The sequence below is a fragment of the Acanthochromis polyacanthus genome, chromosome 14 (genome assembly GCF_021347895.1).
Source record: "Acanthochromis polyacanthus isolate Apoly-LR-REF ecotype Palm Island chromosome 14, KAUST_Apoly_ChrSc, whole genome shotgun sequence".
Lineage (NCBI taxonomy): Eukaryota > Metazoa > Chordata > Actinopteri > Pomacentridae > Acanthochromis > Acanthochromis polyacanthus.
Genome location: NC_067126.1, coordinates 12,611,228 through 12,639,139, shown reverse-complemented (window position 1 = coordinate 12,639,139; position 27,912 = coordinate 12,611,228). Strand labels below are relative to the sequence as shown.

At 43.4% G+C, this 27,912-nt stretch overlaps 1 protein-coding gene across 6 annotated transcripts in view; it reads right to left on the bottom strand.

Moving 5' to 3' along the window:
- adcy5 (adenylate cyclase 5) overlaps positions 1-27,912 on the bottom strand; it is a 211,104-nt gene that overhangs the window by 46,818 nt on the left and 136,374 nt on the right. For all 6 annotated transcript variants that reach the window (XM_051958891.1, XM_051958890.1, XM_051958889.1 and 3 more), the window contains exon 5: positions 10,479-10,606. In XM_051958891.1, coding sequence (XP_051814851.1) covers positions 10,479-10,606 — 128 coding nt within the window. The remainder of the gene's footprint in view (positions 1-10,478; positions 10,607-27,912) is intronic.

Below are 27,912 nucleotides of genomic sequence, written 5' to 3'. Positions count from 1 at the left end.
TGAGAACTGGCATAGCGGTCACAGACTGTAGATTCAAAGATAAAGACTGACAGAAATGGTTTTGCTGCTTGTCTTGTGCAATAAAAAACAAATGTACTGTGATCCAGTGGTCTGAATGAAGACTTTCTTAGAGTTCATTTCTGCTTTGGCACTGTCATCTTTCCAACTTCTAAGAGGTTTGTGGTGCAATAATAAAAAGATGGATATTGTTCATGTAAAATAGAGGGGGAAAAGGCAGCAAATCACTTGTAGCTTCCAGCTTGTCCGATGTGACAAGCTGAAAGCTACAAATGTTTGACATTTTTGTTCCATAAATGACTTAACAACTTGCTCTTTTTAGGGGAAAGTTCAACAATTTGGGAAATGCTGACTGCTGGCAGTAGCTTCATATTTACTGCAAAGACATGACAGTGGTATTGATTTTCTCATCTAACTCTTGGCAAGAAAGGGAGTACATTTATATTGTGTAAAATATCACACTGATCCCTTGAGTAACGGCCCAGTACATGCAGGGATAAAGGACAGATGGATAGATGAAGTGATAGTGGAGATAATGCTAACAGCAGAGGAAGGCTGATCAGAACTTTAAAGCTCTTTTGGGAAATAACAAGCACTGAAGAGTGGCCAACCCCTTTAAAAAGTTAGTCTCTACAATCGTGTCAGCCTTGAACTTCAACCCCAGAGAACAAAAAAAAAAAGATATCAGTTTTAATCTCTGATACTTTACAGGAGATAACAGATATGAAAAAAGTCTGAAAACACCATTAATATTTGGATATGTAACAAAGAACAAGTGATATTATTTATTACCACTCACATTCATGGGAATTTACATTTAAAATAACTTAAACTGCGTCTGTAAATCATTATTCATTCATCTAATGGGTGTCCCACTGACTGTCCTGCTACTGTGCAGCACTTATTCATCCATTTTCTTCCACTTATTCAAAGTGTGTTCACAGTGGCAGCAGGACAAGCAAGTTATTTCTGATGTCCCTCTCCGCAGCAGCATTTTCCAGCTCTTCCAGGGAAATATAAAGTTGTTTCCAGGCCAGATAAGATATGTAATCCCTCCAGAGAGATCTGGGTTACCCCATGGTCTCCTTCGAGTTGCCCAGAAAACCTCCAAAAGAAGATGCTCAGGGGGAATCCCAATCAGATGCCTGAACCGGCTTAGCTCCTTTAGATGTAAAGGAGTGTAGCGATTCTTTTCCAAGCTTCCTTCCCAATGTATGAACTCCTCACCCTATCTCTAAGGTTGAGCCTCTAAGGTTGACCCTACCTCTAAGGTTCAGCCTTAGAAATAGGGTCAAACTTAAAGGTGTCAACAAGTAGATTGAATCATTCTGAACAGAAAACAACCTTTTGAAGGGGAAAATGGCAATTTGAGCTACAACTTAATTTTCTGGCAATGAAGAAATGGCACAGGGAACAGATAAAAAGAAAAAGTAAAAGTCAATTTTGGCTTTTGCACTTTAACTGGATGAGGTTTGGTAGAGAATTAACTGAGGAGAAACACAAAAACACAGCTGATAAGCCCGAGGATTAAAAGAACTAAGCAGTGCAAGGTGGCAACAAGATTATGAAAAGGTTAAAAACAAAGGGCAGGTACCAAATAATACCAGTTAGTCTTTTCTTGCACACATTTGACAGGATCTGAACACAGACCAGTCTGTTTTGCGGTAGATATACTTATACTTCAGTATATTATTCAGCATTTCTGTTGGAGACATGTACCCATAATCCTCAAGCAAAGCTTGCTATAGTGCAGTGTTTATGAGTATTCGGGTGTATGGTGGGCTTACCAACACAGAGCATGAGTCTGTGAAAGTAAGTCCACCCAGAACATTTAGTACAACATTTTACACAGCTGGTCAGACAGTTGGGAGGGGACAGCATGACAATACCGAAGGGAAAGTGGCTCATTTTCATATAGTTGTTAATTAATGGTGATGAAAACAAGTGGTCTGCTCAACAACAAAAAATTATCAATATCAATGGGTAATGGAATAAAGGAGTGACACTAGGGGGTGTTTCTAGCAAAGGACCAGGCGTGAACTAACCGTGACGTCACCCGTTGGTTTTAACGCTGAGAAAATGAAGCCCGGATTTTGCTACTGTGACATTGTCACCTAAGTAATAAAATTAAAAGAAACATTAAAAGAAATAAAGAACCATAAATAACATGATGAAAACAAAATGAAAGTTTTCTGGTCTTTGTGCATGATGTTCCCTGTGCTAAAAATGTATTTAGGTAGGTGGGATAATAAACAATTCCAAAATAGTAATTAGAAAATGTGGTAAACAAAGGTTATATAAGGAGGATGTGGCGTAGAGGAACGGGGGAGACACGGCGTGAGCGGGAGTGACAGGAGGCTGCTGAAAGGAAAGGAGTGTGTAAAGTTAAAAAAAGAATGAACGAAGGCCTAAGACATTTTAATAAGGTTGGAAAAAGACTATTGAACCTGTAAAGAGCCCAGATCCTACCGGAGCCGACCAGACGTACACTCCCGGCCGTCAACATCTTGACGCGGACGCCACCCCAAGAGACAAAGGGATCCTTCACTTAAGGATTATCTCCTCTGCACCCGGGATATTGGTGAGATCCACCCTGTTTGAAACTCTTTTTTTTTTGGTATACCAGTATTTTCTTTAACGATCGATCGCTTCTTTTTTTTGTTAGCGGAACTTTCTTTTTTGGGTCGGATTACCGTGTTGTTGTTGTTTTTTGCATCGAACGGACGGAGGAAAAGCCGCCGGCGTGAGGACCTTTCGGGATAGAAACTTTCTTAAAAGAGTATCTGAAGTGGACCATTTGACTGAAAACTTTGTATTTCGTTAGGGAAGGACTCTTACTTAATTTAGAAAGCATAAAGGTTTAGTTTCTATTTGTAATCTTGTGGCAATGTATTTTTTTGTATGGGGAAACAGCGGGTTTTTTTGGAGTAAAAGATGGAAGTAAAGAAACTTAAGAAATTTTAAAAGAGAATCCGATTGTGTTTATCAGCTGCATTACTACTGATAGTGACAATTAACTTTTATTTTTTTCTGAGATGAACCCCTTGGTGAAGTGACCTCTGCTTGGAAAAGTTGGAGTGTTACAGATGGTGGCCCGTACGGGGAACAGAAAAAGGAAGTAGACTAAATAAAAGTTTACCCGAACTGTAAAAATTGCTGTTTAAATTCTAAGCAAAACGAACATATTTTTTTTTCGTTGGACTGAATATTGTTGACAACTTGTGCACAACTTGTCCTTCAGAAATTTGAGTGGGTTTGACACAAGACATTTTGGAAAAATAAAAATAAATAAAATAAATCAACATATAGGTAGATATAAATATATTTATTCATATATATACATAAACAAAGAAGGAAAAAAGAACAAACATGGATAATGAAGAAGCCCTGATAGTACTTGATAATGCATCTAGTCCTATAAATGTTGACAGGAATATAGACAATGACACCAGAGTTTCTACTCCAAATGCTGGGCTTGAGGACAGGGAGGAGTCTCTGAAGAGAGCTTCTGATGCTTGGGTGACTAGACGGAATCCTGTAGGTGAAGTCACATCTTTAATAAGTTCTCTGTATTTATCTGACCAGGATGAGCGAGATGAGAGGGATGAACAGGAGATAGAGGCAGATGTTTCTGCTTATTTAAATCTCCCAGTTTTGACATCCATCAGCACAGACTTAGGAGTAGTCATTGATAAAGTAAAGTCCCTGGAGGTTGATTTCAGAGATTCTGTTAGCAGTGCCATTAACAGGGAAGAGAACATCAGAGGTTATATAGACAGGAGCTTGGAAGCGCTTGAACATCGCATGATGACCACCCTGAGGAACTTTGAGGAGCAGCTGGTGGAGTGTCTGCAACGACGGGATGAGAAGTGGAAAATGGATCTTGAAAGGCTGAAGCGCGCCAGTCTCAATACAATCCAAAGATCTTTTTACAGCACAGGATTGCGTTTCCAACCAGGTAATGTGCGTTCCTCCTCATGCCAAACAGCTCCTGATGACCCTGTCTCAAAAGCAAACAAATACACGGGATACTCACCAGCAGTAGTTAGTCCAAGCATGGCCTCTGTGGATACTCCAAACCCCATCTCTCTGCATGGAGGTTTAGCTGCAGGACCTACAACTCCCTGTTCTGCTGTAACACAGCCTAGCACCAGGCCTACATGTGCTACTGATCAGATGCAATCTCAGACTGCCTCTCATTCCATCAGCACCAGTCCCGTTATTCCTTCAACCAGCCAAGCTACTAGGGTAGTTTATTCAAAGCCTGCTGTACATATGGATTTTCCATCTTTCAGTGGCAGCAAAGAAGTGGCAGATATCCTAAATTTTATTGATCAATGCGAAACTTTTCTTGCTGTTAGACCTCTGAGTGATGCTGAACTGGTTGGAGCTTTATCAAGTGTTCTTAAAGGCCCAGCACACAGTTGGTGGACTGTTGCTAAGTGCACTGTTCACAATTGGGCTGATTTCAAACAGGCCTTCAATGCTGCTTTCCTGCCACCAGATTACCTCACAGAAGTAGAGGAGAAGCTCAGAGACATGATTCAACTACCTGATCAGTGTGTAAGGGATTTTGCTTACGATTATCGGGCTCTCTGTCTAAGGTGGAAGCCTGATATAACAGAGGCAGAATTAGTGAGGAAAATTCTCAATAATTGTAACCCCAGAATAGCAGGTTGCCTGAGAGGCACTGTCACCAACGTGGAGCAGCTAGTCTCCATTGGTACTTTGGTGGAAAAAGACTGTACAGCTGCCAAGGAGTATTGGGGCAAGGTGGATCAACAAAAAGCAAAAGTGAAGATGTCAAAGAAACCCCAAGAGAAATGGTCCACAAAGAAACAGGCTGATGTTGTAACCATCGTACAGCGGGGAAAGAAACAGCCTCCAACTCTCCTGCATGTCCCCATAGAAGTGAGGGGTGTACAGTGTAAGGCCGTTTTTGACACTGCTTGTACATTCTCGCTCATGCGACACAGTCAGTGGCTGGAGCTGGCCCGGGAGGATGAACAACTCAAGCCAAGTGATAATCAAAGCTTTGCCTTTGCAGATGGGAAAACGTCCCATGAGGCCATGGGAAAGGTTCAACTTCTTTACAGTTGGCATGATGTGATGTGGTCATTAGAAACGTACATCATTGCCGACAAACACCTGGCCTTACCCATCATTTTAGGCTTAGATTTCTTGATCAAGACCTCAACTATTATTAATTTGGGCGACAACACCTATGGAGTGAAAGGACCTCGAGGCTATACCTTTTACCCCTTCCTTACTCAGCCTACAGAGAGCCATGACACCCGTCCCAGTGTAAGTCTCATTATGGCCCTTCCAAGAACTGAGACAGCTGTCAGTCATGCTGAGACAGTCCCAGAATTTATAGACCATCCCCCAGAGGTTAGGGAACTCTTGAAGGCTTGGCCGAAGGTGTGCTCTGGTAAATTAGGTAAAACCACCGTGGAGGAGCACAAGATCTTTACCACAGATGAGGTACCGATCCGCTGTAAAGCATATCGCGTATCTCCTTTCAAACGTCAGATCATCATTGAACAGGTAGAGCAAATGCTCAAGGATGGCATAATTGAGCCTTCCCAATCACCCTGGGCCTCTCCTGTGGTCTTAGTCCCAAAACCTGATAAGACACCTCGGTTTTGTGTAGATTTCAGGCCTCTGAATGCTAAAACTCTTCAGGATGCGTATCCCATGCCCATTATCCACGATCTTTTGGAATCTATGCATGGAGCAGCTGTCTTTAGTACCCTTGATCTAAAATCTGGGTACTGGCAAGTGGCGATGGCTGAAGACAGCAAGGCTAAGACGGCAGTTATCACACCAATCGGGCTCTACCAATTCAGATCAATGCCTTTTGGCTTAAAAAATGCTGGCGCCTCATTTCAGAGACTTATGGAGAAGGTTTTGGGTGAGCTGAGAGGGAAAATCTGCTTTGTGTACATTGACGATGTGATCGTGTTTTCACCCACTCCAGATCAGCATCTAAAGGATTTAAATGCAGTGATGGAAAAGCTCCACAAGGCCAACCTTACACTAAATCTTAAGAAATGTCACTTTTTTCGTCAAGAACTGAAATTCCTAGGACATGTGGTGTCAGGAAAAGGGGTCCAGGTGGATCCGGAAAAGACACTGGCAGTGACGGCATACCCCACACCAACCAATATCAAAACATTGCAGCGATTTCTTGGTCTGGTGGGGTGGTATCATAAATTTATAGCACATTTTGCTAATATCGCTTCACCCTTGCATCGGCTGACAAGAAAGGAGGTGGAATGGTCCTGGACAGAGGAATCTCAACATAGCTTTGACCAGCTAAAACAAGCTCTGGCCGAGGCTCCCATTCTTATACAGCCTAACCACTCACTTCCATTTGAAGTACACACAGATGCTAGTGAGGTAGGCTTGGGAGCAGTCCTGGTGCAAAGGGACGAGGAAGGTGAAAAGGTGATAGCTTTTGCCTCAAGGGGGTTACGAGGAGCTGAGTGTAATTACTCTACCTCAGAGAAGGAGTGTCTGGCTGTGGTCTGGGCAGTTGAAAAGTGGCATCATTACCTTGAAGGGAAAGAGTTTACAGTGTACTCAGACCATGCTGCACTGACGTGGGCCTTCAATTGTCCCAAAACAACATCACGCTTGACACGTTGGATCCTGCGTCTCCAACGATTCCAGTTTAAGGTCTGCTACAGAAAAGGTCTGCAAAACATTGTGCCAGATGCACTGTCGAGGGCAGTCTCTCCTCACGACAACTCTCCTGCTTATGTAGCCGTTAACATCTCCAAAAATTCCTCTGATCTCCCAACATCGTTGGCGGAGATTCACAAAGCTCAGGAAAAGGATCCTGATATCATGGACATGGTTAAAGATCTCACCAATGTCAACAGACCTGGAAGGGTAGTCTTCACTACTTGTCAGGGACTTCTGTACAGAAAGTCCCCATTGAGAGATGGAGGTGATAAATATCAGCTGGTGGTTCCAAAGGATCTGGTACCTTGTTTCCTTGATTATTTTCATGATCACCCTTTAAGTGGACATCTGGGCAGACTAAAGACTCTGCTGCGCATTCTTGAGGTGGCTTGGTGGCCAACGATCAGAAAGGATGTCTGGGCTCATGTCAAATGCTGTCGTACATGCCAGTCCTACAAAGCTGAAAACCAAAAACCAGTTGGTTTCATGCAATCAACCAAGGTTGAGGCACCTTGGGAGAAGCTTGGGATGGACCTCATGGGACCTTTTCCCCGGAGTAAAAAGGGAAATCGGTTTCTTCTGGTCATTGTGGATTATTTTACAAAGTGGGTTGAAATGTTTCCCCTAAAAGACAGCAAGGCTCATCGCATTACAACTATTCTGAAGGATGAGATCTTCACCCGCTTTGGTGTCCCACAGGAGCTAGTGTCAGATCGTGGACCTCAGTTCACTGGCCATGAGATGGCTAACCTATGCAGGTCCTGGGGAGTGACCCAAAAGTTCACCACAAGTTACCACCCCCAAGCCAATCTCACAGAACGGTCCAACCGCACCATCAAGACCATGATAGCCTCTTATGTGGGAGACCAGCATAACAACTGGGATAAGTGGATTAGAGAATTTCGTTTTGCCATTAATGCTGCACAACATGAAACTACTGGTAGAACTCCTGCAGAATTGGCACTTGGAAGGACGCTTAAAGGGCCCCTGGAACGGATGATCTGTACATCCCCTTCTCCTCACCAGTCTCCTTACAAATTGCTAGAGAGGCAAAAAGAAATGACAGAACAAGTCAGAAAGAGAGTGGGAGTGTGTCAGGCCAGACAAGCCAGGTACTATAATACCCGAAGGAGAGGTGCACAACTCTTTCCGGGAGACCAGGTCTGGGTCCGCATGCACCCGCTATCTAAAGCATCCGATAGTTTCTCAGCTAAACTTGCGCCTAAATGGTCAGGCCCAGCTACAATAGTGAGAAAGCTAGGCCCAGTCAACTACCAAGTACAGTGGAATGACCTAAACAAGAGGTTAGACACAATCAACACGGTCAATCTGAAACCCTACTTTGGGGTTCAGCCTCCCTCAACCTCGGCTGGGGGGGGGGGATCTGTGACATTGTCACCTAAGTAATAAAATTAAAAGAAACATTAAAAGAAATAAAGAACCATAAATAACATGATGAAAACAAAATGAAAGTTTTCTGGTCTTTGTGCATGATGTTCCCTGTGCTAAAAATGTATTTAGGTAGGTGGGATAATAAACAATTCCAAAATAGTAATTAGAAAATGTGGTAAACAAAGGTTATATAAGGAGGATGTGGCGTAGAGGAACGGGGGAGACACGGCGTGAGCGGGAGTGACAGGAGGCTGCTGAAAGGAAAGGAGTGTGTAAAGTTAAAAAAAGAATGAACGAAGGCCTAAGACATTTTAATAAGGTTGGAAAAAGACTATTGAACCTGTAAAGAGCCCAGATCCTACCGGAGCCGACCAGACGTACACTCCCGGCCGTCAACATCTTGACGCGGACGCCACCCCAAGAGACAAAGGGATCCTTCACTTAAGGATTATCTCCTCTGCACCCGGGATATTGGTGAGATCCACCCTGTTTGAAACTCTTTTTTTTTGGTATACCAGTATTTTCTTTAACGATCGATCGCTTCTTTTTTTTGTTAGCGGAACTTTCTTTTTTGGGTCGGATTACCGTGTTGTTGTTGTTTTTTGCATCGAACGGACGGAGGAAAAGCCGCCGGCGTGAGGACCTTTCGGGATAGAAACTTTCTTAAAAGAGTATCTGAAGTGGACCATTTGACTGAAAACTTTGTATTTCGTTAGGGAAGGACTCTTACTTAATTTAGAAAGCATAAAGGTTTAGTTTCTATTTGTAATCTTGTGGCAATGTATTTTTTTGTATGGGGAAACAGCGGGTTTTTTTGGAGTAAAAGATGGAAGTAAAGAAACTTAAGAAATTTTAAAAGAGAATCCGATTGTGTTTATCAGCTGCATTACTACTGATAGTGACAATTAACTTTTATTTTTTTCTGAGATGAACCCCTTGGTGAAGTGACCTCTGCTTGGAAAAGTTGGAGTGTTACACTACTTCCTGGTCGCCATTTTGGATTTTTTGGAGCCAGTGACGTAAAAAGCGTCATCAAACAGGCTGGACCGGAGAGCAACTAGGGGCAGGACCAGTCTATGGGTGGGCCAGACTTAAGCCGGACTGCTGAAAGCCTCGCCCTAAAGGATCTGTCAATCATTCCAGACATGACTGTCTATCAAGTATAGCCACGCCCCCTGGCTCTGCCAACTTTAACGAATTATTTAAAATTCAGTATTGATATATTTTAAGATCGGCCACCTGATCTCTCATTTTGACCATGAAAACTAACAGGAAAAAAATCCTGAGCTGTAGAAAATCAGTCTATCAAATTTTATTTTTTCCGGTGATGAATTGGGGTCTATGGAGCAAAAGCTTTTTGGAGCCAACCCTAGCAGACGGCGTGATATTGCAAGTTTTTGACACTTCCGGGTGGGCTTCATTTTTGGAGCCAGATGCTACGTCCATCTTTATATACAGTCTATGCAAAGGACGTGGTATTTTCTTCATCATCACCCAACAGAGGACATTAGTTTCAGCTGCTAGCATCCACAGTTGCAATCTCTTGGTCACTAGCCAGAACTCATGACTATAAGTAAATGTTGGAACAGAGAGCGACTTGTAAATCGAGAGTTTTTCGTTCTGGTTACCCCAGAGGTCTGGCTCAACACCCATGTTACTGCAACAATAATCCATTTTTCCAACTCATGCTCCATTTCCTGTCACTTTTAATCCATATGTGATGACATATTTGTCATTTAACATGACTGTTTGCTGTCTACTGCACATACTTGCTGACTATTGCACATACAGGTGATTTTGCACTACTGTTTATTTTGTATAGTCCATTCCCTCTATTTATGTTGTTTTTTTGTTTTCTATGTTGTCTATTTTATACTTAGATTTATATTGTTTGGCATTCGTTGTGGATAGCAAAGAAAGAATTTCATAGTACAGGGAAACATGTTTCCTTATTGTGCATATGACAAACACTTGGAACTGAATTTGAATTGAATATTTTAATTTCTTCGTTTGAGGCACCAACTCACCCCACCACAAAGGGAGCAATCCTCCAGTTCCTGGATGAAACAATAGCCGCTTACTGCTCGCCACTGCAAACCAACTCAGTGCACAATATAGCTCATCGTCTACTAAAGCCAACAGAACCACATCATCTGCATAAAGCAGAGACACAATTCTGGGGTTCCTACACCAGACAGAGATTCTATCCAAGATGTCGAAAACAAGATCGAAGATGAGGACCAATCCTGAAGGAGTGTGACATCCACCTGAAAACGAGTTTCCTCCAAGAATATGAACACTTACATTTCCATATTTACAAATTGTATTCCAGTCACATGCTAAGCAGGGACAAGTTTTTAACTCGGTGGACAACTTACGAGATGGCCTCTATCATGTCCAGTCCCATCTCCACACAGCAGTGGGCATGGTCGGCTCTGGCCTCTGGCAGCCCTGATACACAGTAGTAGCAGTCACCCAGGATCTTGATCCGCAGACAGTGGTTCTCCTGTCACAGGAAACAGGAAGCAGAAGAAAGAACAACTTACTGGTGGGTATTAATTTAACGTAACTTCTTCTGAGGTTGTGGGACGTGTGTGCAGTGAGGACAACAGGATACACCGAAACCAAAGTATCTCCTATAAACAAGGACTGTACAACTCTTGAATTCCCACCTTGAAATACTTGATATAAACAAATCTCAAATGTTGAAAGTGCAGACAGACAGGAAAACATGAGGAGAAAAGTGGGGGAAGGACATGCTGCATATGGGAATATAGATACTGTTTATGAGTCGGCATGTTCAACCAATTGAGCTACTGGGGCACCCAGTATCAGTATTTTAAATATTGATATTGTCCGCTTAAGGAGCAATCTGAGCAATATTAATGTTTTAAAAAACAATGTCTGCTTAAGGATCAATTTGAGGATTATGAGTGTTTTTGAATCAAAGAAAGACCTGTGCAATGTCAGTGTTTTTGTGAAATACCGTTATTTTCTACATTAAGAGACATCTAAATTTTCCGCCATTGCATAATTGGTACATTATAAACAGCACTTATGTAGATTTCATGTTTATTTTTTATTGTTTTGCTGGGACTTCGACATCGGAGTGGCATCGTCTGGAGAAAGGCATCATGACCGGCTGCATGATCTTTGTGTCCCTGTTCGCCCTGGCCATGAACATGCTCGTAAAGTCTGCAGAAGTGGAGTGCAGAGGCCCTTTATCAAAATCGGGCACCTGACAACCACCCATTAGAGCATTCATGGACGACCTCACGGTAACCACAACATCAGTGCCTGGATGTAGATGGTTCCTGCAAGGTCTCGATCGGCTCGTTACTTGCCCACGAATGAGCTTTAAGCCTGCGAAGTCCAGGTCCTTGGTCCTGCGTAAAGAAAAGGTAACCGATCGTTTCCGCTTCACTCTGGAAGACACAGAAATCCCGTCGGTGTCTGATAAACGAGTGAAGAGCCTAGGCAAGCCCTTCACCTGTGACCTGAAGGACACCGCTGCACGTCACGCTACCAGCAGTGACCTGACACATGGCTCACAGCTGTGGATAAGTCGGGGCTTCCAGGGAGGTATAAGGCCTAGATATACCAGCACAGCATCCTGCCCCGTCTCCTTTGGCCTTTGCTAATCTATGAAATCCCAATTACCATTGTGGAAGGCTTTGAGAGGAAGATCAGCCAGTCCCTGCGCAGGTGGTTGGGCCTGCCACAGAGCCTAAACAGTATTGCTTTGTTTGGGCACAACACCAAGCTGCAGCTCTCCTTCAGCAGCCTGACAGAGGAGTTCAAGGTTTCGAGAGCCAGAGAGGTCCTGCTCTACAGAGATTCTGCGGACAAAAAGGTCTCCTCAGCGGGTGTAGAGGTTAGAACAGGAAGGAAGTGGCGTGCCTATTATGCAGTGGAGCGGGCAGAGGCGAGGCTGCGGCACAGCATCCTTGTGGGCAACGTGGCTAGTGGTCGAGCTGGGCTGGGTAAGCAACCCAAGACCATGCATCAGCCAAGCCCTGAGCTCTCGTAGGAGGCGGTCACATTTTTCCTCTCTCCATCTCTATCTCTGTTCTTCTCACCACACCCTCATGTTTTCTGCTTGCTGCACTTTTTGTCTTGTCTCGTCTGACTTGGAGTGACTTGGAGGCACTGGACCTTCGAAACACCAATCATGGAATTGATTAGCTGGTCTCTCAACGCAATTGACAAGATTGTCGCCACAAAGAGCACAGGCTTAGGGGAGCCTACCTGCCCGGATGGGAGTTTCGCCTCTGGTTACGTGATCGACACCTGGGGGAAGTGGAAGGGGATCATGTGCCTGGCACCCCTATCCGTGGAGGATGTGGAAGATGTTTATATATTTGGATTTATGATGACAGGTCTGCTGATAATTGGCTTGATTGCGCGCCTGAGCTTCTGGAAAATTAGGATGACCGCAGATAGAAACGATGTCCAAACTCTGCTGGTCTTTGCAAACGATCGGATCAAGGCTGCTGGTGACCGGAATGATGAACTCAAACGTAAGATGGACAATTTGCTTGGTGTGACTGTTGATTTGAGTCACATAGTGGATGCCATCAAGGTGAGGATTACCACAGCTGAGGTCTAAAAAAGTTGAGAGCAGCTAAACAAGAAGGCGCCCCTGGAACAATAACAAACTCCTCTGGAAGTTTTTCTTGGCCAAGAGATAGCTCTCCTAAACCCTCCCCACTTTCCCAAGGACACCTGTTGACTTCTGGTCTGGTCCATCCGTGGACGTCTTCATGGCAACTTGCTATGTTATCGCGCTTCCACCCTTGCGAACTGAGACACCAGGGTCTGGGACGGAAGGAGATTGGCTACATGCATACACACACACTTGGACTCATGAACTGAGGACTGAGCTCACATTCACACACACATGCCCATCCCCCCCTCCAAACCGCCTCCACCAGCTTCCCACTCGTGATGCACACTGGGCAGGAATTACGTGCGCAGCGCGTCACCGATGACGCAGCAGCGGCATAGGAGACCGACTATTGTGCTGAGCAACCCTCCCATTACCCCCCATCCTTATCCCATCTGACCTTGTCTAATATCATGCTTTGCCTGTTGCGGGTTTTTTTTTTTTTTCAGGTTCCTTCTCAAATTGAATTTCCCAACTTGGAGGTTTCATTTGGTATATTGAACTTTTTTTCATTTTACCCTCTGCTATCCCTACCCCGATTCCAAATGTCTTTGTTTTTCCTTTTCCTCAAGACAGGCGCGCTCCTAATGGTGCTGCAGCCCGAGCTGCCATCGGCAGGGCAGCTCAAATGAAATTTCATTGTATATGAAAGTGTGCAATGACAATAAAGGCCTGATTGATTGATTGGTTGATTGGTTGATTGAAGCCAGAGGGAAGGAAAGGTGTAAGCTTATCCAGGAGGAGGTTCGTGCTGAGATGGAGGAGGCCCGCTTTAGCAGAGTGGTGGGCATGAGCAAACAGGGGATCTGGACCAAGTGGGAGCATTTAGCCAGCCTTAAGATCACCAGGGCCGAACTTTGGAAGGCAGAGCCACACAATTTGAAGTTCTTAGTGCAGTCAGTGCATGATGTCCTCCCAAGCCCTGCCAACCTGTTCACCTGGGGCTTGACAGACTCACCTTCGTGCCTGCTGTGCCAGAAGAGAGGATCATTAGAACACATCCTCAGCTGTTGCTCAAAGGCCCTGGGAGAGGGCAGGTATCGGTGGCGCCATGACCAGGTCCTGCGGGCAATAGCAGACACCATCTGCACTGGCATTAGCAACAGCAAACTGCAACAGCCAACTAAGGGCAGGATTGCCTTTGTTCGAGAAGGAGAGAAGCCTCAACCCTCCAAGAAGACCCAGGGGGGCCTTCTTACAACATCAAGGGACTGGCAGCTCCTGGTCGACCTGGGGAGACAGTTGAGGTTCCCGGACATCATTGCATCTACAACACTCCGGCCGGACATGGTCTTGATGTCCTTGGCCAGTAAGTAGGTGGTGCTCCTCAAGCTAACTGTACCCTGGGAGGACAGAATGGAAGAAGCACAAAAGAGGAAGAGGGCAAAGTATGCTGACCTTGTTTCTGAGTGCCGGAGGAATGGGTGGAAGGCCCGCTGTGAGCCTATTGAGGTGGGCTGCAGGGGCTTTGCAGGCAAGTCCTTGCACCGGGTCCTGGGGCTCCTTGGCATTGGTGGACTGTACAGACGAAGAGCCATCAAAAACATCTTGGAAGCGGCAGAAAAGGCTTCTCGGTGGCTCTGGTTGAGGAGAGGGGACACATGGCGTAGTGCACTACCTGGACACAAGGCGGGGGCCTCATCACCCCTGGCTGGGTCGCCTGGGCGAGGGTGTCTGATGTAAGACCTGAAACACCCATTGACCCCAGGTACATCACTGACGATGTGTCCAGGTTGCACCATAAGGTGTATAATAGCGCTGCTGAAGCTCCCTTTGTTTGCTTTGTTGTACTGTCCCCCTTTGCTACTGTAACACTGCAAATGCCAGTGCTGGGGGAATAATGTAAGGATTATCTTGTCTCATAGCTTTCATCAATATGAACTAAAAAATATTCTTAGACGTGAGCAGGCATTTCAGCACATTTATTTCTCCTAGAGCAGTGAAGTTACTTTATTCAGTATATTTAACCCTTTAAGCTGCAGTCAATTCCAGCCGTTTTCAGTACAAAAAATCGCCAATATTCTATTTTTAAATAAAAAAAATTACGAAAAATACAGGGAATATTGGACGCGCATCGCGAGGTGCATTTCCTTGAAAACGACCGATTCGTGGATTTTATACCGACTTCAGGACATGTTTTGGACAAAATAGTTTACTGGCTTGTGTTGTCTGGATGTAAAAGGTTGGATTAAGGCCATTTTTTGTGGAATCTTTTTTTCTGTGTGTAATAATGAACCCGGAAATGTGAGTCGCGCTGTGTGCGTTGAAGCCGTGTATAGAGAACGGATGGATGAATATTTGTTTTTGTCGGACAAATGTGTTTTTCTCACCCGCTGTGGTAATCGCATCTGAAAGTGGTTTATACCGGCGGATTCATGAGAATCTAAGCTTTCCATCGGCATATAGTGTTTGTATTGTCGCGTTTGCAGCCGTCGGACATTCTTGAAATTCCTATGCAAATTAGTAGGTGTACCGCCGGCGGTACACCAACTACGCACTGAAGCGCAAAGGGTTAATTTGAACATTTATCAAATATCAACATATAGTTCAATCAATCAATCAATCAAAGTTTATTTCTATAGCACTTTTCATACAAAAGTAACACAAAGTGCTCAACAACTTAAAAACAAACAATAAAAAACAATAAAAAGACAATGCCCCACATCCCTCCCAAATCCTGCCGCACAACATACTTCCTAAGAACACACAGACATACACACATAGACAGTCACACAGCCACGCACACACACACACACACACACACACACACACACACACACACACACACACACACACACACACACACACACACACACACACACACACACACACACACTTTTGTAACAGAAATAATAGTGTCTGTTGGCTGACAGCAGAAGCACCAGAAAGAAGAAACACCATCAATGAGAGCCGCCCGCACCCGGGGCAGCAGCAGGCCCCGTCAGGCCCAACAGCCCAGCTTGCTCCAGGGCCATTAGGCCAAGGCCCTGCCAAAGCCCCAGATGCAGATGGCTCCCCACCGAGGAAACACTGGAATCTAAAATAGACGTGTTAAAAATAACAGGTAAAACTAAAAACTGAAGAATAAAATAGCTACTAAAAGATAAAGAATAGTAAAATAGTAAATAAATAGTAAAATAAATGGTAAAACAGATAGTAAAATAAATACTAAAATAGTGAAATAATAATATAGTATACAAAATAATAAAATAAATGTATAAATAAAAGCAAAACCAGGGAATAAACAGTATAAATCAAGGCATTAAGATAAAATAAAAGCATTATGTAAAAACCAGTTTAAAAAGGTGAGTCTTGAGCCTGCGTTTAAAAGTCTTTACGTTCTCTACAGCCCTCAGGTCCTCTGGCAAGCTGTTCCACAGGCGAGGGCCATAATGTTGAAAAGCTGCCGTGCCATGTGTCACTGTATTCGCCTTGGGAATTGTTAAAAGGCCAGTGCCAGAGGACCTGAGGGTCCGTGAGGGTTCATAAGGTAAAAGTAGATCAGACAAATATGAAGGCCCAAGACCATTAATACATTTAAAAACTGTTAGAATAATTTTAAAATCTACCCTGAAGCACACAGGGAGCCAATGCAGTGATTTTAAAACTGGTGTAATGTGGTCCCGCTTTCTGGTCTTCGTCAGGACTCGTGCAGCTGAGTTCTGCAATAATTGGAGGTGAGAGATAGTTTTTTTGGGAAGACCAGAAAGCAGGGCATTACAGTAGTCCATTCTACTAGAAATAAAAGCATGCATTAACATGTCTGTGTTTGCTAGAGAGAGAAATGGGCGGACTCTGGCTATATTCTTTAAATGGTAAAAACCTGTTTTAGTTACTTGTTTAATGTGAGGTATAAAATTAAGGTCAGAGTCAAAAATGACGCCCAGATTTTTTTTTACAGAAACAGCGGGTTTAAAAGATAGCAAAGACAGTTTTGATAAATGTTTCTCTCTCTTGGCTTCAGGGCCGATAACTAAAACCTCAGTCTTGTCCTGGTTGAGCTGCAAGAAATTCTCTGCCATCCAAGATTTGATGTCTAAAATACAGTTAAAAAGGACATTGACTGGCCCTGTGTCATCAGGAGACACGGCAATGTAAAGTTGAGTGTCATCAGCGTAATTGTGAAAACTGATTCCGTGTCTCCTGATGACATCTCCAAGTGGGAGCATGTATAAGTTAAAAAGAATGGGACCTAAAATTGAGCCTTGAGGCACGCCATATTTCATTTTGTGGACATCTGATGAGCATGTATCCAAACTTACCAGAAAACTTCTGTCAGAGAGATAGGAGTAAAACCATTTAAAAACAGTCCCAGAGAGGCCGACCAGGTGTTTAAGTCTAGATAAAAGAGTTGGGTGATCTACTGTGTCAAAAGGCTGCACTTAAGTCCAGTAGCACCAGAACAGAAAGTTTATGGGAGTCTAAATCACTCCTGAGGTCGTTAACAATTTTTAACAAAGCTGTCTCTGTGCTGTGGTTCGTCCTAAAACCTGACTGAAATTTTTCTAAAATATTGTGTCTTTTTAAAAAAGCATTCAGCTGAGTAAAAACAATTTTCTCTAAAACTTTGCTTAAAAATGGTAAGTTGGATACTGGTCTGTAATTATTAAAAACAGCAGGATCCAGATTAGTCTTCTTCAGAAGGGGTCTCACCACTGCTGTTTTAAAAGCAGCAGGGAAGACCCCTGTCTGAAGGGAGCAATTCGTGATGTTTAAAAACTCATCTTCAAGATGCCCACAAAATGCCTTAAAAAATGAAGTGGGGATGGGATCTAAAAGACAGGTTATTGGGTTCATTTGGGATAAAATTCTACCAAATGTGCTTGCATCAACCAGGTCAAAACTGTCCAGTGTTTCCTCAGTTAAAGACAGAGTCGCGGAAGCAGTAAAAGTAGAGGCAGTTTTCAGATTTGATAAAATGCTAGATCTAATCGACTGTCTTCCTTCCGAAGTGGACTGCAAATTCCTCACAGAGTGTGTTACTTATGATGCCCTTATAATTATTGGAAGTGGGGTTGAGTAGTTTGTCGATGGTTGAGAAAAGAAATTTTGTATTGTTTTTGTGGCTGGCAATCAGTTTTGAGAAGTAGTTGTTTTGGGCTTGCTTAAGTGCACTGTTGTATGTATTTATGAGATCACGAAATATTTGATAGTTTACTGTCAATTTGTTTTTCCTCCATTTTCTCTCCGCTGCTCTGCATTTCCTCTTCAGTGTTTTTGTTTCCTCAGTCCTCCATGGTGGTATGTTTTATATATATATCTGTTTTGTTACAAAGGGAGCAGCTGAGTCGAGGCTTGACTTGAGTTTACAGTTAAAATAGTCAACAATAAAATTGCAGGGAGCTGGTAGAAAAGCAGGAGGATAGTTCTCTAAAATGCCTAAAAAATTTGCAGCCACTTCAGAAGTCAAATAGCACTTCCTCACAGTTCTCACAGGGGCCTCCTGTTGGATAAAACCAGTGACTCCAGAAAACACACAGAAATGGTCGGACACAGCCAAGTCAACAACAGAGGACACACTGATGGACAGAGGACCGTGACAAATGACCAGGTCCAGAGTGTGTCCCCTGTTGTGAGTCGGCTGTGTGACGTGTTGTCTAAGTTATGTTCATAATAATAGCAGTGTGTTTAAAAAGGTGAGTAAACCTCAATTTTCTTCAAATAAATTGTTTTAATAAAATACAAATGCATTGGGGACACTGCACATTCTATTTCAAAGCAAGAAAATTGGAAAAAATAATTGAATTTGATAATCTTTTACAGAAAGTCAAGAAATATGTTTAAAAAAATAGCAGTTTTGTCATCTTTCTTTACAAACTCAAAAATGTACTGCATAAACTAAGAAATGCTTGAAGATTCAACTTTCCTGAAAATCATAAACTAATATTTAGTTGCATAACCACGGTTTCTAATAACTGCTTCACATTTGTGGTGCATGGAGTCGACCAACTTCTGGCACCGGTCAACAGGTATTGCAGCCTAGGACAATTGTACTACGTTCCACAGTTCCTCTGCATTTCTTGGTTTTGCCTCATGAACAGCATTTTTTATGTCAGCCCACAAGTTTTCTATGGGATTAAGGTCCGAGGATTGTGTTGACCACTCCACTACTTGAATTCTGTTTGTCTGGAACCATGATTTTGCTTTCTTGCTGGTGTGTTGGGGTCATTGTCTTGTTGAAACACCCATTTCAAGGGCATATTCTCTTCAGCATACGGCAACATGACTTCTTCCAGTATTCTGATGTACTCAAACTGATCCATGATCCCTGGTATGCGATAAATAGGCACAATACCATAGTACAAGAAACATCCCCATATCATGATGCTTGCACCACCATGCTTCACTGTCTTCAATGTGTACTGTGGCTTGAATTCAGCATTTGCAGGACGTCTGACAAACTCTCTGTGGCCCTTAGACCCAAAAGAACAATCTTACTCTCATCAGTCCAAAAATATTACGCCATTTCTTTTTAGGCCAGTCAAGGTGTTCTTTGGCAAATTATAAGCGCTTCAGCACGTCTTTTTTTTTTTAACAATGGGACTTCGGGGAGGCTTCTTGCTGGTAGCTTGGCTTCACGTAGACGTCGTCTGATTATTACCAGTACTCACAGACAACCTTAGATCTTCTTTGATGCTCCTGGAGCTGATCATTGGCTGAACCTTTGTCATTTTGGTTATTCTCCGATCCAATCGAATAGTCGTTTTTGTTTTTCTTCCTCCCCTTTCTGGTTTTGGCTGCCATTTTAACTTGTTTGATATCATTTTAACTGAACGGCCTATCATTTTCTGCACTTCTTTACAGGTTTTCCCCTCTTTTACGAATGTCTTAATCAACGAACGCTCTTCTTCTTAACAGTGTCTTGAACGACCCATTTTACTCTGTTTTTCAAGGACACAGCCAGCATATGCAGCATCAGTTGCCTTGATCCTTAAATAAGAACCACCTGTTTAACACCTATTTTTTTCACATAATCAATGACCTCAGTAACTGAACTCAGCACTGCTATTTTTTTGAACACGCCCCTTTCAGTTAATGATTCAGTTTCACAGAATCAGCAGCAAGCATGACAAGCCTGTTGGGTCTGTTGGTTTTCTATACCTTTACTAAACCTTGTAGAAACTTACTTGCATTGTAGAAGCTGAAATTCTAACAAAAACAGTGATTTATCTTGCTATTGATGTGGGACTGCTATTATTTTGAACACAACTGTACAGTAAAGGTACTGCTCACAGTGACAAATTCGCTCAAATCTGCAGTTGCTCTTGAGCGTTTTCATAATCTTCAACTGCATTGTTTTCCTTTTATGCTCATAAAAATGTCCTGAAAACTACGTGAGATATCTTTTTAATCAATTAACCTTCAAACCGTTGAGACAAGATTCTATATTTGCACCTACAAAACCGTTATTTGTATACAGATTGCAGGATTTCTACAAAAACTGTATCTGATTGTAGATTTTTACACATTTGTCTTAGATTTCAGATATCTCCTAGCATCGTGTGGGACAACCATAATATGCTCTGTGTGTGTTAACATCAGGGATGAAAGTAAGCCGGTACAGTCTGGTACTGCGTACCGGCAAAAGATCTGGTGGCGGTACGCAGCACTGGTAAAAGATCCGGTGGAGGAACGCTGCTCTTCCACCGGTACGCCGCCCGGCATTTACGATCGACCGTTCACTCAGCATTACGTGAGAGCCCATGCGTGACTACTTTCCATAACACAGCGACTGCTATGGCCAATAGCAGCCAACAGCAAATTGGTATGTTTGATTTATTGCACTGGGACATTTTCCACAACTAGTCAATAGACATCAACAAGCGCCGCTTGCGCCGGGATGGGGTGAGAAACAAATTACACCTGAAATTCAGCACTTTCTTGTGATTGGCTGAAAACGATTAACAGGATTTACAATGTTATCATCGACAGACAGATTTTTATTTTTTTTTTAAAAACGGAGAGAAGCACTACAAAACAGTCAAGATTTTTTTTGTCAAAGTAATAATGCAGAGGAAAATAACCTGTTTGTTTAAAAGAAAAGGCAGGGACACTGAAGATGGGTTACCACAGAAAATCTGAAACTTATGGAACCCCTCTGATGACATGGTAAAAAAAATAAATTGTGGCCACAACATAGCTGTAACGTGCGCACGAAATACTACTTCATTCCCACGAAATACTACTTTATTCCCACGAAATGCTACTTCGTTCCCACGAAGTAGGTACAATGTGCGCACGAAATACTAATTTGTGGCTACAAAATAGGTATGACGTGCGCACGAAATTCTAATACTATTAATATCATTCCTGGACAGCTGGGTAAGCAAATCGAGCGCACCCTCTCTATAACCTGCAATAATCTGTGTATGGGCTGTACCGACGTGATTTTCCTAAAATGAGTGTCTTTTCTTAGCTGTTCTTAGCTGTTCTAGTCCATATCTTATCTCGCATGTTATCCCGCATTGAGGAAGTTATTTATTTAGGCCTCTGTTTAATACTTTGTTGCAATGGGTAGCCTATCTGCTGATGTGTCACCCAATTTACAAACTTTTTATCCTCATCCTGTTACTACACGTTGTTTTGTTGTGCTAATATGCAGTCATAAACTCATTTGTGTCTGTAGGAGCTGCAGCCCTGCACACATATCAGGACACTTTTCAAGAACAGCTCAGAGGTGTAGGCATACTACTAAGTGAGGTATGTTGAACATAAAACCGGAGTTTTGTGTGTCACGAAGGCGCCTCTGTGTTAAATTCTGATCACTGATAGGCTGCGGGTTCCCTTGGCAACGTATAACAGAGAGCGGTACCGTAACTGCACGGCTTCGTCCGGTAGCATCATTAAACGCTGCGGTTCATATAGCCTATTTATTTCCTCAGCTGAGAGTCTGACACACATAATGTCACGCAACAGAGTAGAACCCAAGAGGCAGGCACAGACGGGAGGGTGAATTAATAAAGATTTAATTGAATGCTGGAACCGGCAGCAGGCCCGACGGGAACCCTCTGGAGGCCGGGCTGGGAACCGGCAGCTGGCCCGACGGGGCCCCTCCGGAGGCCGGACTGGGAATCGGCAGCTGGACCGACGAGGACCCTCCGAAACCGGCGACGATGGAACCCCTCCGGGGGTCGGGCCGGTGGCTGGACTGGAAACCGGCGACGGTGGGACCCCTCTGGGGGTCGGGCCGGTGGCTGGACTGGAAACCAGCGACGGTGGGACCCCTCTGGGGGTCGGGCCGGTGGCCGGACTGGAAACCGGCGACGGTGGGACCCCTCCGGGGGTGGAGCTGGAACCGGTGGCCCCTCCAGGGGCGTAGCAGGAATCGGCGGCCCCTCCGGGGGCGGAGCCGGAACCGGTGGCCCCTCCGGGGGCGGAGCTGGAACCGGTGGCCCCTCCAGGGGCGGAGCCGGAACTGGTGGCCCTTCCGGGGGTGGAACCAGAACCGGTGGCACCTCTGGGGGCTGAGCCGGAACCGGTGACACCTACGGGGGCGGAGCCGGAACAGGTAGCCTTACTGGGGGCGGAGCCGAAACCAGTGGCCCCACCGGGGGCTGAGCTGGAGCCGAGGGCCCCTCCGGGGGCTGGACTGGGTTCAGGATTGGGGACCCCTCAGGGGACAGGACAGGAGGCAGAACGAGATAAAAGACAGGAGTGACTGAAAAGACCGGAGGGACAGGAGGGATTGAAAGGACAGGAGGGACTGAAGGGACAGGAGGGACTGAAAGAACTGGAGGGACAAGAGGAACTGGAGGGACTGGAGGGACAGGAGGGACCCCAGATAGCAAACTATGGGTGAATCAATGTTGAATCTATGTTGAGACCTAACGTAGAAATTATACAGAAAGTACAAGGTTGATAAAATGTTGAGTCAACGTTTGCTTACATAGATTACATGTTTGCAAACATAGATTCAACATTAATTAAACATTGACCTGTCAAACATTTTAATTAAATCAAAATACAATGTAGATTCAATGGCATCTTTTAAACACAAACTTCAATGTTGACAAAATGTTGTTGAATCAACGTTGATCCATCCATCAATCTTCAACCATAACCACAATTCAACCTTCTTAACCCTAATTCAACATTGATTTAACATCTTTTGCTATCTGGGTAAAGTGTGATTTATGGTTGAAAAGCAAACGTTGACTCAACATTTTATCAACCTTGCGCTTTCTGTATAATTTCTATGTTAGGTCTCAACATAGATTCAACATTGATTCACCCATAGTTTGCTATCTGGGACTGGAGGGACAGAAAGGACAGGAGGGAATGAGGCGGTGTTGACCTGCTCGGGGATAGTGGCAGCGTCAACCCGCTCAAAAGGTGAGGCGGCATCAGGCCCCTCTGACACTGCAGGCGAGGTGGCACAGGGCCCCTCCAGCACCGCAGGTGAGGTGGCGCAGAGCTCCTCAGGGACAGGAGTATGGAGGCTACATCGTCTATGAGAGCCGCGCCTACGGCGACCAGCCTTTATGGTGGCAGGCTCTGCGGCTAGCGGGGAACCAGGAACAGGTGGGCTGTCAGACTGGGGATTAATGTGGTGAGAGGCGGGGGCTGGAAGGGTGACGTGTGGCACAGGTGTGTTTATGAAATCTCTGATGTAATCAGGCAGGTGGTAAATGAGCCAGGGTTTCTGAGCTGCCAGTCTTCGACCCTGAGTGACCAGAATGTTTCTACTGTCCCCCCACCAATCCCAGTACAAGTCACTCAAAGCATAGAAATACTCCCTATTTTCCTTGCAGGAAAAAAATATCTCTAGGGAGGTAGTTGGGGACCCAGTCGGAATGCCTGCTGGGTTTGGGGTTGGCAGGGAACCCTTTCTTTGGGAATCACGTTTTCCCCTGGATGGTGGCTTAATCGCCAGCCGGGTTCCTCAAAAGGGAGAGTTCAAATCTTAATTAGCCATGGCGTCTGGGGGGAAAAGAGTAAGGGAGAAAAAAAAAAGAAATCAGGGGGGCCTGCTGGGTTCTTGGGGTGGCTGCATCATTCTGTCACGCAACAGAGTAGAACCCAAGCAGCAGGCACAGACGGGAGGGTGAATTAATAAAGATATTGAATTAACCAAGGAGACAAACAGACAAACTCTTAATAAATGAAGCAGGAGGGGAAAAGCAGAAAGGAGAACTAAACTGAACTAAACCAAGGGCGGACCCGAAGGACGAGGTAAAACCAAACATAAAACTAAACTAGATGGAAGGGAAAGATGGCTTACTGCTAGTCCGGAGTATGGAGGACAGAAGAGGGCAGAGATGACAGAGCCGGTGGAGGATGTGGCGATGGCTGGGAAAACTGGCAAGATTGTCCAGAGGGGTGACAGGGTCCGAGAAGCGGAGATGTAGCAAAGGTAATCCAGGGGAAAAAACAGAGTCCAGGGAGAGGACGATGTGCAGGAGACGGTGAACAGCCAGTGTCAGGGTGCGTAGTGTAGCGGGGAAGACTGTTAATGATGCAGCGCTGGACTGTGCCGAGAGTCAGGCTTAAATGCCACACTGATTGTTCATTTGTGCCGGCTGTGCACTCAGCACAGCTGCTCATCATTGCGCTGATAAGGCAGCTCATTGGCGCAAAAGCGGGGCATGACACTTAATGCTACTTTCAGATTAGATGATCAGTGAAAAAGGCACTTTTGAAGACGATTTCAAGCTGAAACTCTGAACAGAATGTGGTCCGGACCAGGTTTGGTCTGCAGCATAAGTTAGCATGGTGATCTAGTCAGGTTAAAACAGAGACGCCTTCATGACACAGAAAATTCCGGTTTTATGCTCAACATACCTCGCTTAATAGTATGCCTACACCCCTGAGCTGTTCTTGAAAAGTGTCCTGATATGTGTGCAGGGCTGCAGCTCCTACAGACACAAATGAGTTTACGGCTACATATTAGCACAACAAAACAACGTGTAGTAACAGGATGAGGATAAAAAGTTTGTAAATCAGGTGACACGTCAGCAGATAGGCTACCCATTGCAACAAAGTATTAAACAGAGGCTTAAATAAATAACTTTCTAAATGTGGGATAACAAGATATGGACTAGAACAGCTAAGAAAAGACACTCATTTTAGGAACATCACGAAGGTATGGCACGTACACATACTATTGCAGGTTGTAGAGAAGGTGCGCTCGATTTGCTTACCCAGCTGTCCAAGAATGATATTAATAGTATTAGTCAGTATTTTGTGTGCACGTTATACCTATTTCGTAGCCACAAATTAGTATTTTGTGCGCACGTTGTACCTACTTCGTGGGAACGAAGTAGCATTTCGTGTGAACGAATTAGTATTTCGTGGGACCGAAATAGTATTTCGTGGGAACAAAGTCGTATTTCATGCACATGTTATAGCAATATCGTGGCCACAATTTTTTTTTTTTTTACCATGTCATCAGAGGGGCTCCGTAGAAACTAACTACTACTACTATAACTACTTTAGGGCTCTGTGGAAAATATTTTAGGTGATGTGTTTTGATGTTCAGTTCCATTTTGAGTGTTTGCTCTTGACCTCATGTCTGTTCTTAGAGCCTTGTATTCTGGATTTTTATCAGTGTTTCAATTAAAACAAAAAGTTCACCATATTTTCAAGTGTTTTTAATTCCTACCTATTCCATTGGCCAACAGTAAAATATTAATATGTTTTTATTTGTTTGCGTTTTGACTTTGCTATTTTAAAATGCATGAAGTTAGAGCGAGATGAGGGTTTTGGTATTAGTACCAGCAAGAATTTAAATCTACTTTCACCCCTGGTTATAGTGTATGATTGTGTGGATCCTCAGTGCTCGGGAGAATATTGTGTCTCATGATAACCACCTGAGTGTCTCTCCAGCACATGTCTCTGGGGAAATACAGCCGCTGTGTTCGGAGCTCAGTGTGTGTGTGTGTCTAAACACACTAATACAAGGTACATTTGGCACAGACATAAAAGTGTCAGTTGCAATGTTGCTGGTTTTATAACGCCATTATGGCCCGATTCACTCATAAATATTGATCAGCGTATCATTTCATCTTTCATAAACAAATGACATATATCGAGCATTAGCTGGACAAACAATGACACTTTCTGGAGAAGACAATTATCAATATTCATGAAAGTGCTGCTGATGAAGCTCAGATATTAGAAATGTGCTATAATCGGATGTGTGGCTGCAGGACACTAATGACAGATGTAAAAATGATATTTTAAAGGTGCTCTAAGAAAACTGAACTTCTGTGTACATGTCTAACTCTGAATTTTATGTTTTAACTGCATATTAGCTGCCTGTAAATTAGAATTAAATCTGTATTTTTCAAATAAATTAGTAAATAGATTGAACTAAGAACCAAAAAAAAAAACAAAAAACAATAGTATGTCCATGTAGAAAGATAAATTGTGTTAAAAATACGTATTTTCTGCTTCCTAATCTTATTGTCTTGTGACCCCTAAAAAATGTATCCTCTTGCTTACCAGTGTATAAAGCCTTTGGTTCACCCAAAGTATGATTATTTCTTCTTAAATTGTCTATAAAAGCCTAAAGGGATTCTTCTACAGTAATTCATTAAGATGCAATCAAAAAGTACAATTTGCATGTATACATCAAAGGCTGACATGTCAATTTTTTTCCTCCAAGGCAAGACTTGTCTAGTTTTTGAAGTGGCTCCTTGATTAGACCTCAAACTGTGACCTGAGGAGGTCTCATATGAAATATTCCACAACTCTGGCTGAATTTTAACAAACAGGACAATGACATTTGTCATAGATCCAGTGTAGTAGATTATCTCTATTCATTCTCAGGTCTGCATTGTCCAAACGCTTTGCTCTGAAAGTTACATTCATTTTAATGGAACACTCTAATGCCTGGTGTCAGCTGCCTTGGATTTGTTCTTCATGATTTGTCTGATGATTGTCTCAGCACCTCCTCAGTCAACATATACTTAAAATATTTGGCTTACACTCCTGCAAGATAAGAAGAACTAAGTCAGATTATTCAGCACTACAGCAGCAGCAGCAGCATTTCAATAATACAGTATAATCCTCATCAACTGAGTTATTCACCTTTTTCATCATCACCAGGTGGAATAAGAAAAAAACAACAAATGGAATCAGGCACATCTGACCTCACACTAATGTTGCACATAATATAGCTGTGGATGCTTTCCTAAGTAACACCCAGAGGAACACAGGATCCTGACTGAACACGTCAGGATCTGATAGTATTGCACTTAAAAATTGAATAGCACATTTCACATCTGTGCAGTGTTTCTATCATAATAAGATCATAATTTTTTGTACCTGCACCAATTAAATTGCAGTTGCTCTCAAAACTAAATATTATCACAATTTTCTTTTCAATTAGAAAAACATATCAAAATGAAAATATGTAAATGAAAATCTGACTAAACTAATAATATGGCTTTGTAGATCCTCAGTCACCCGGGTAATCCATGGGAGTCTTAAGAGTCTCAGTAGAAGGCCAGTCCATTGACTGGACAGAGAAGGAAATCGGCAACACCAATCATCAGGTACTTATAATGTAGTCTTGAGCTTCCTCCGCAGACAGTTTCACCACCATTAAAGTCTTGAGTCATCCCTGACCTTGCAGTTTCACCATAATTCTTTGAAGAGGCCACCGGTCATTGGTTTTGTAAAGATGATCTACATCTGGGACTATCCATCAATCACTTAGAGCTAAAAAAAAAAAAAAAAAAAAAAAAACCCTTTTGGACGACAAGTTAAACGTTTCAAAGAACAAAAGAGAAGTCCAGTTGCTTTCTACCGAGGCTTTTCAGATTAAAATATTTGGACACCTTGTAGATGTTACAGTTTTTCTCAATTGATAAGGCACTAAATTCCATTCACTGCACATAGCCACCAACTGACTGCATGCATTTCTCAAAAACAGGACTCTGCTGTCCAAATTTTGGACACTGTTCATGGTTTGCACAGTTTTGAAAACTCTTGCACTCTTTTTGCAAAAGACTGAACACCTTTTTTTTGCTCATTTGAATACACTTTTTTCACTCATTGCACACATTTTTCAAAAAGTGAACACTAGGAAGCAGAACTGGGACACTGTTCCAACACTGCTGTCACAATTAAGACACAACAGGTCAAAACTGAAAACACTTTTGCCAGTGAACTGCACATTATAAAACCTGCTGGGAAACAGC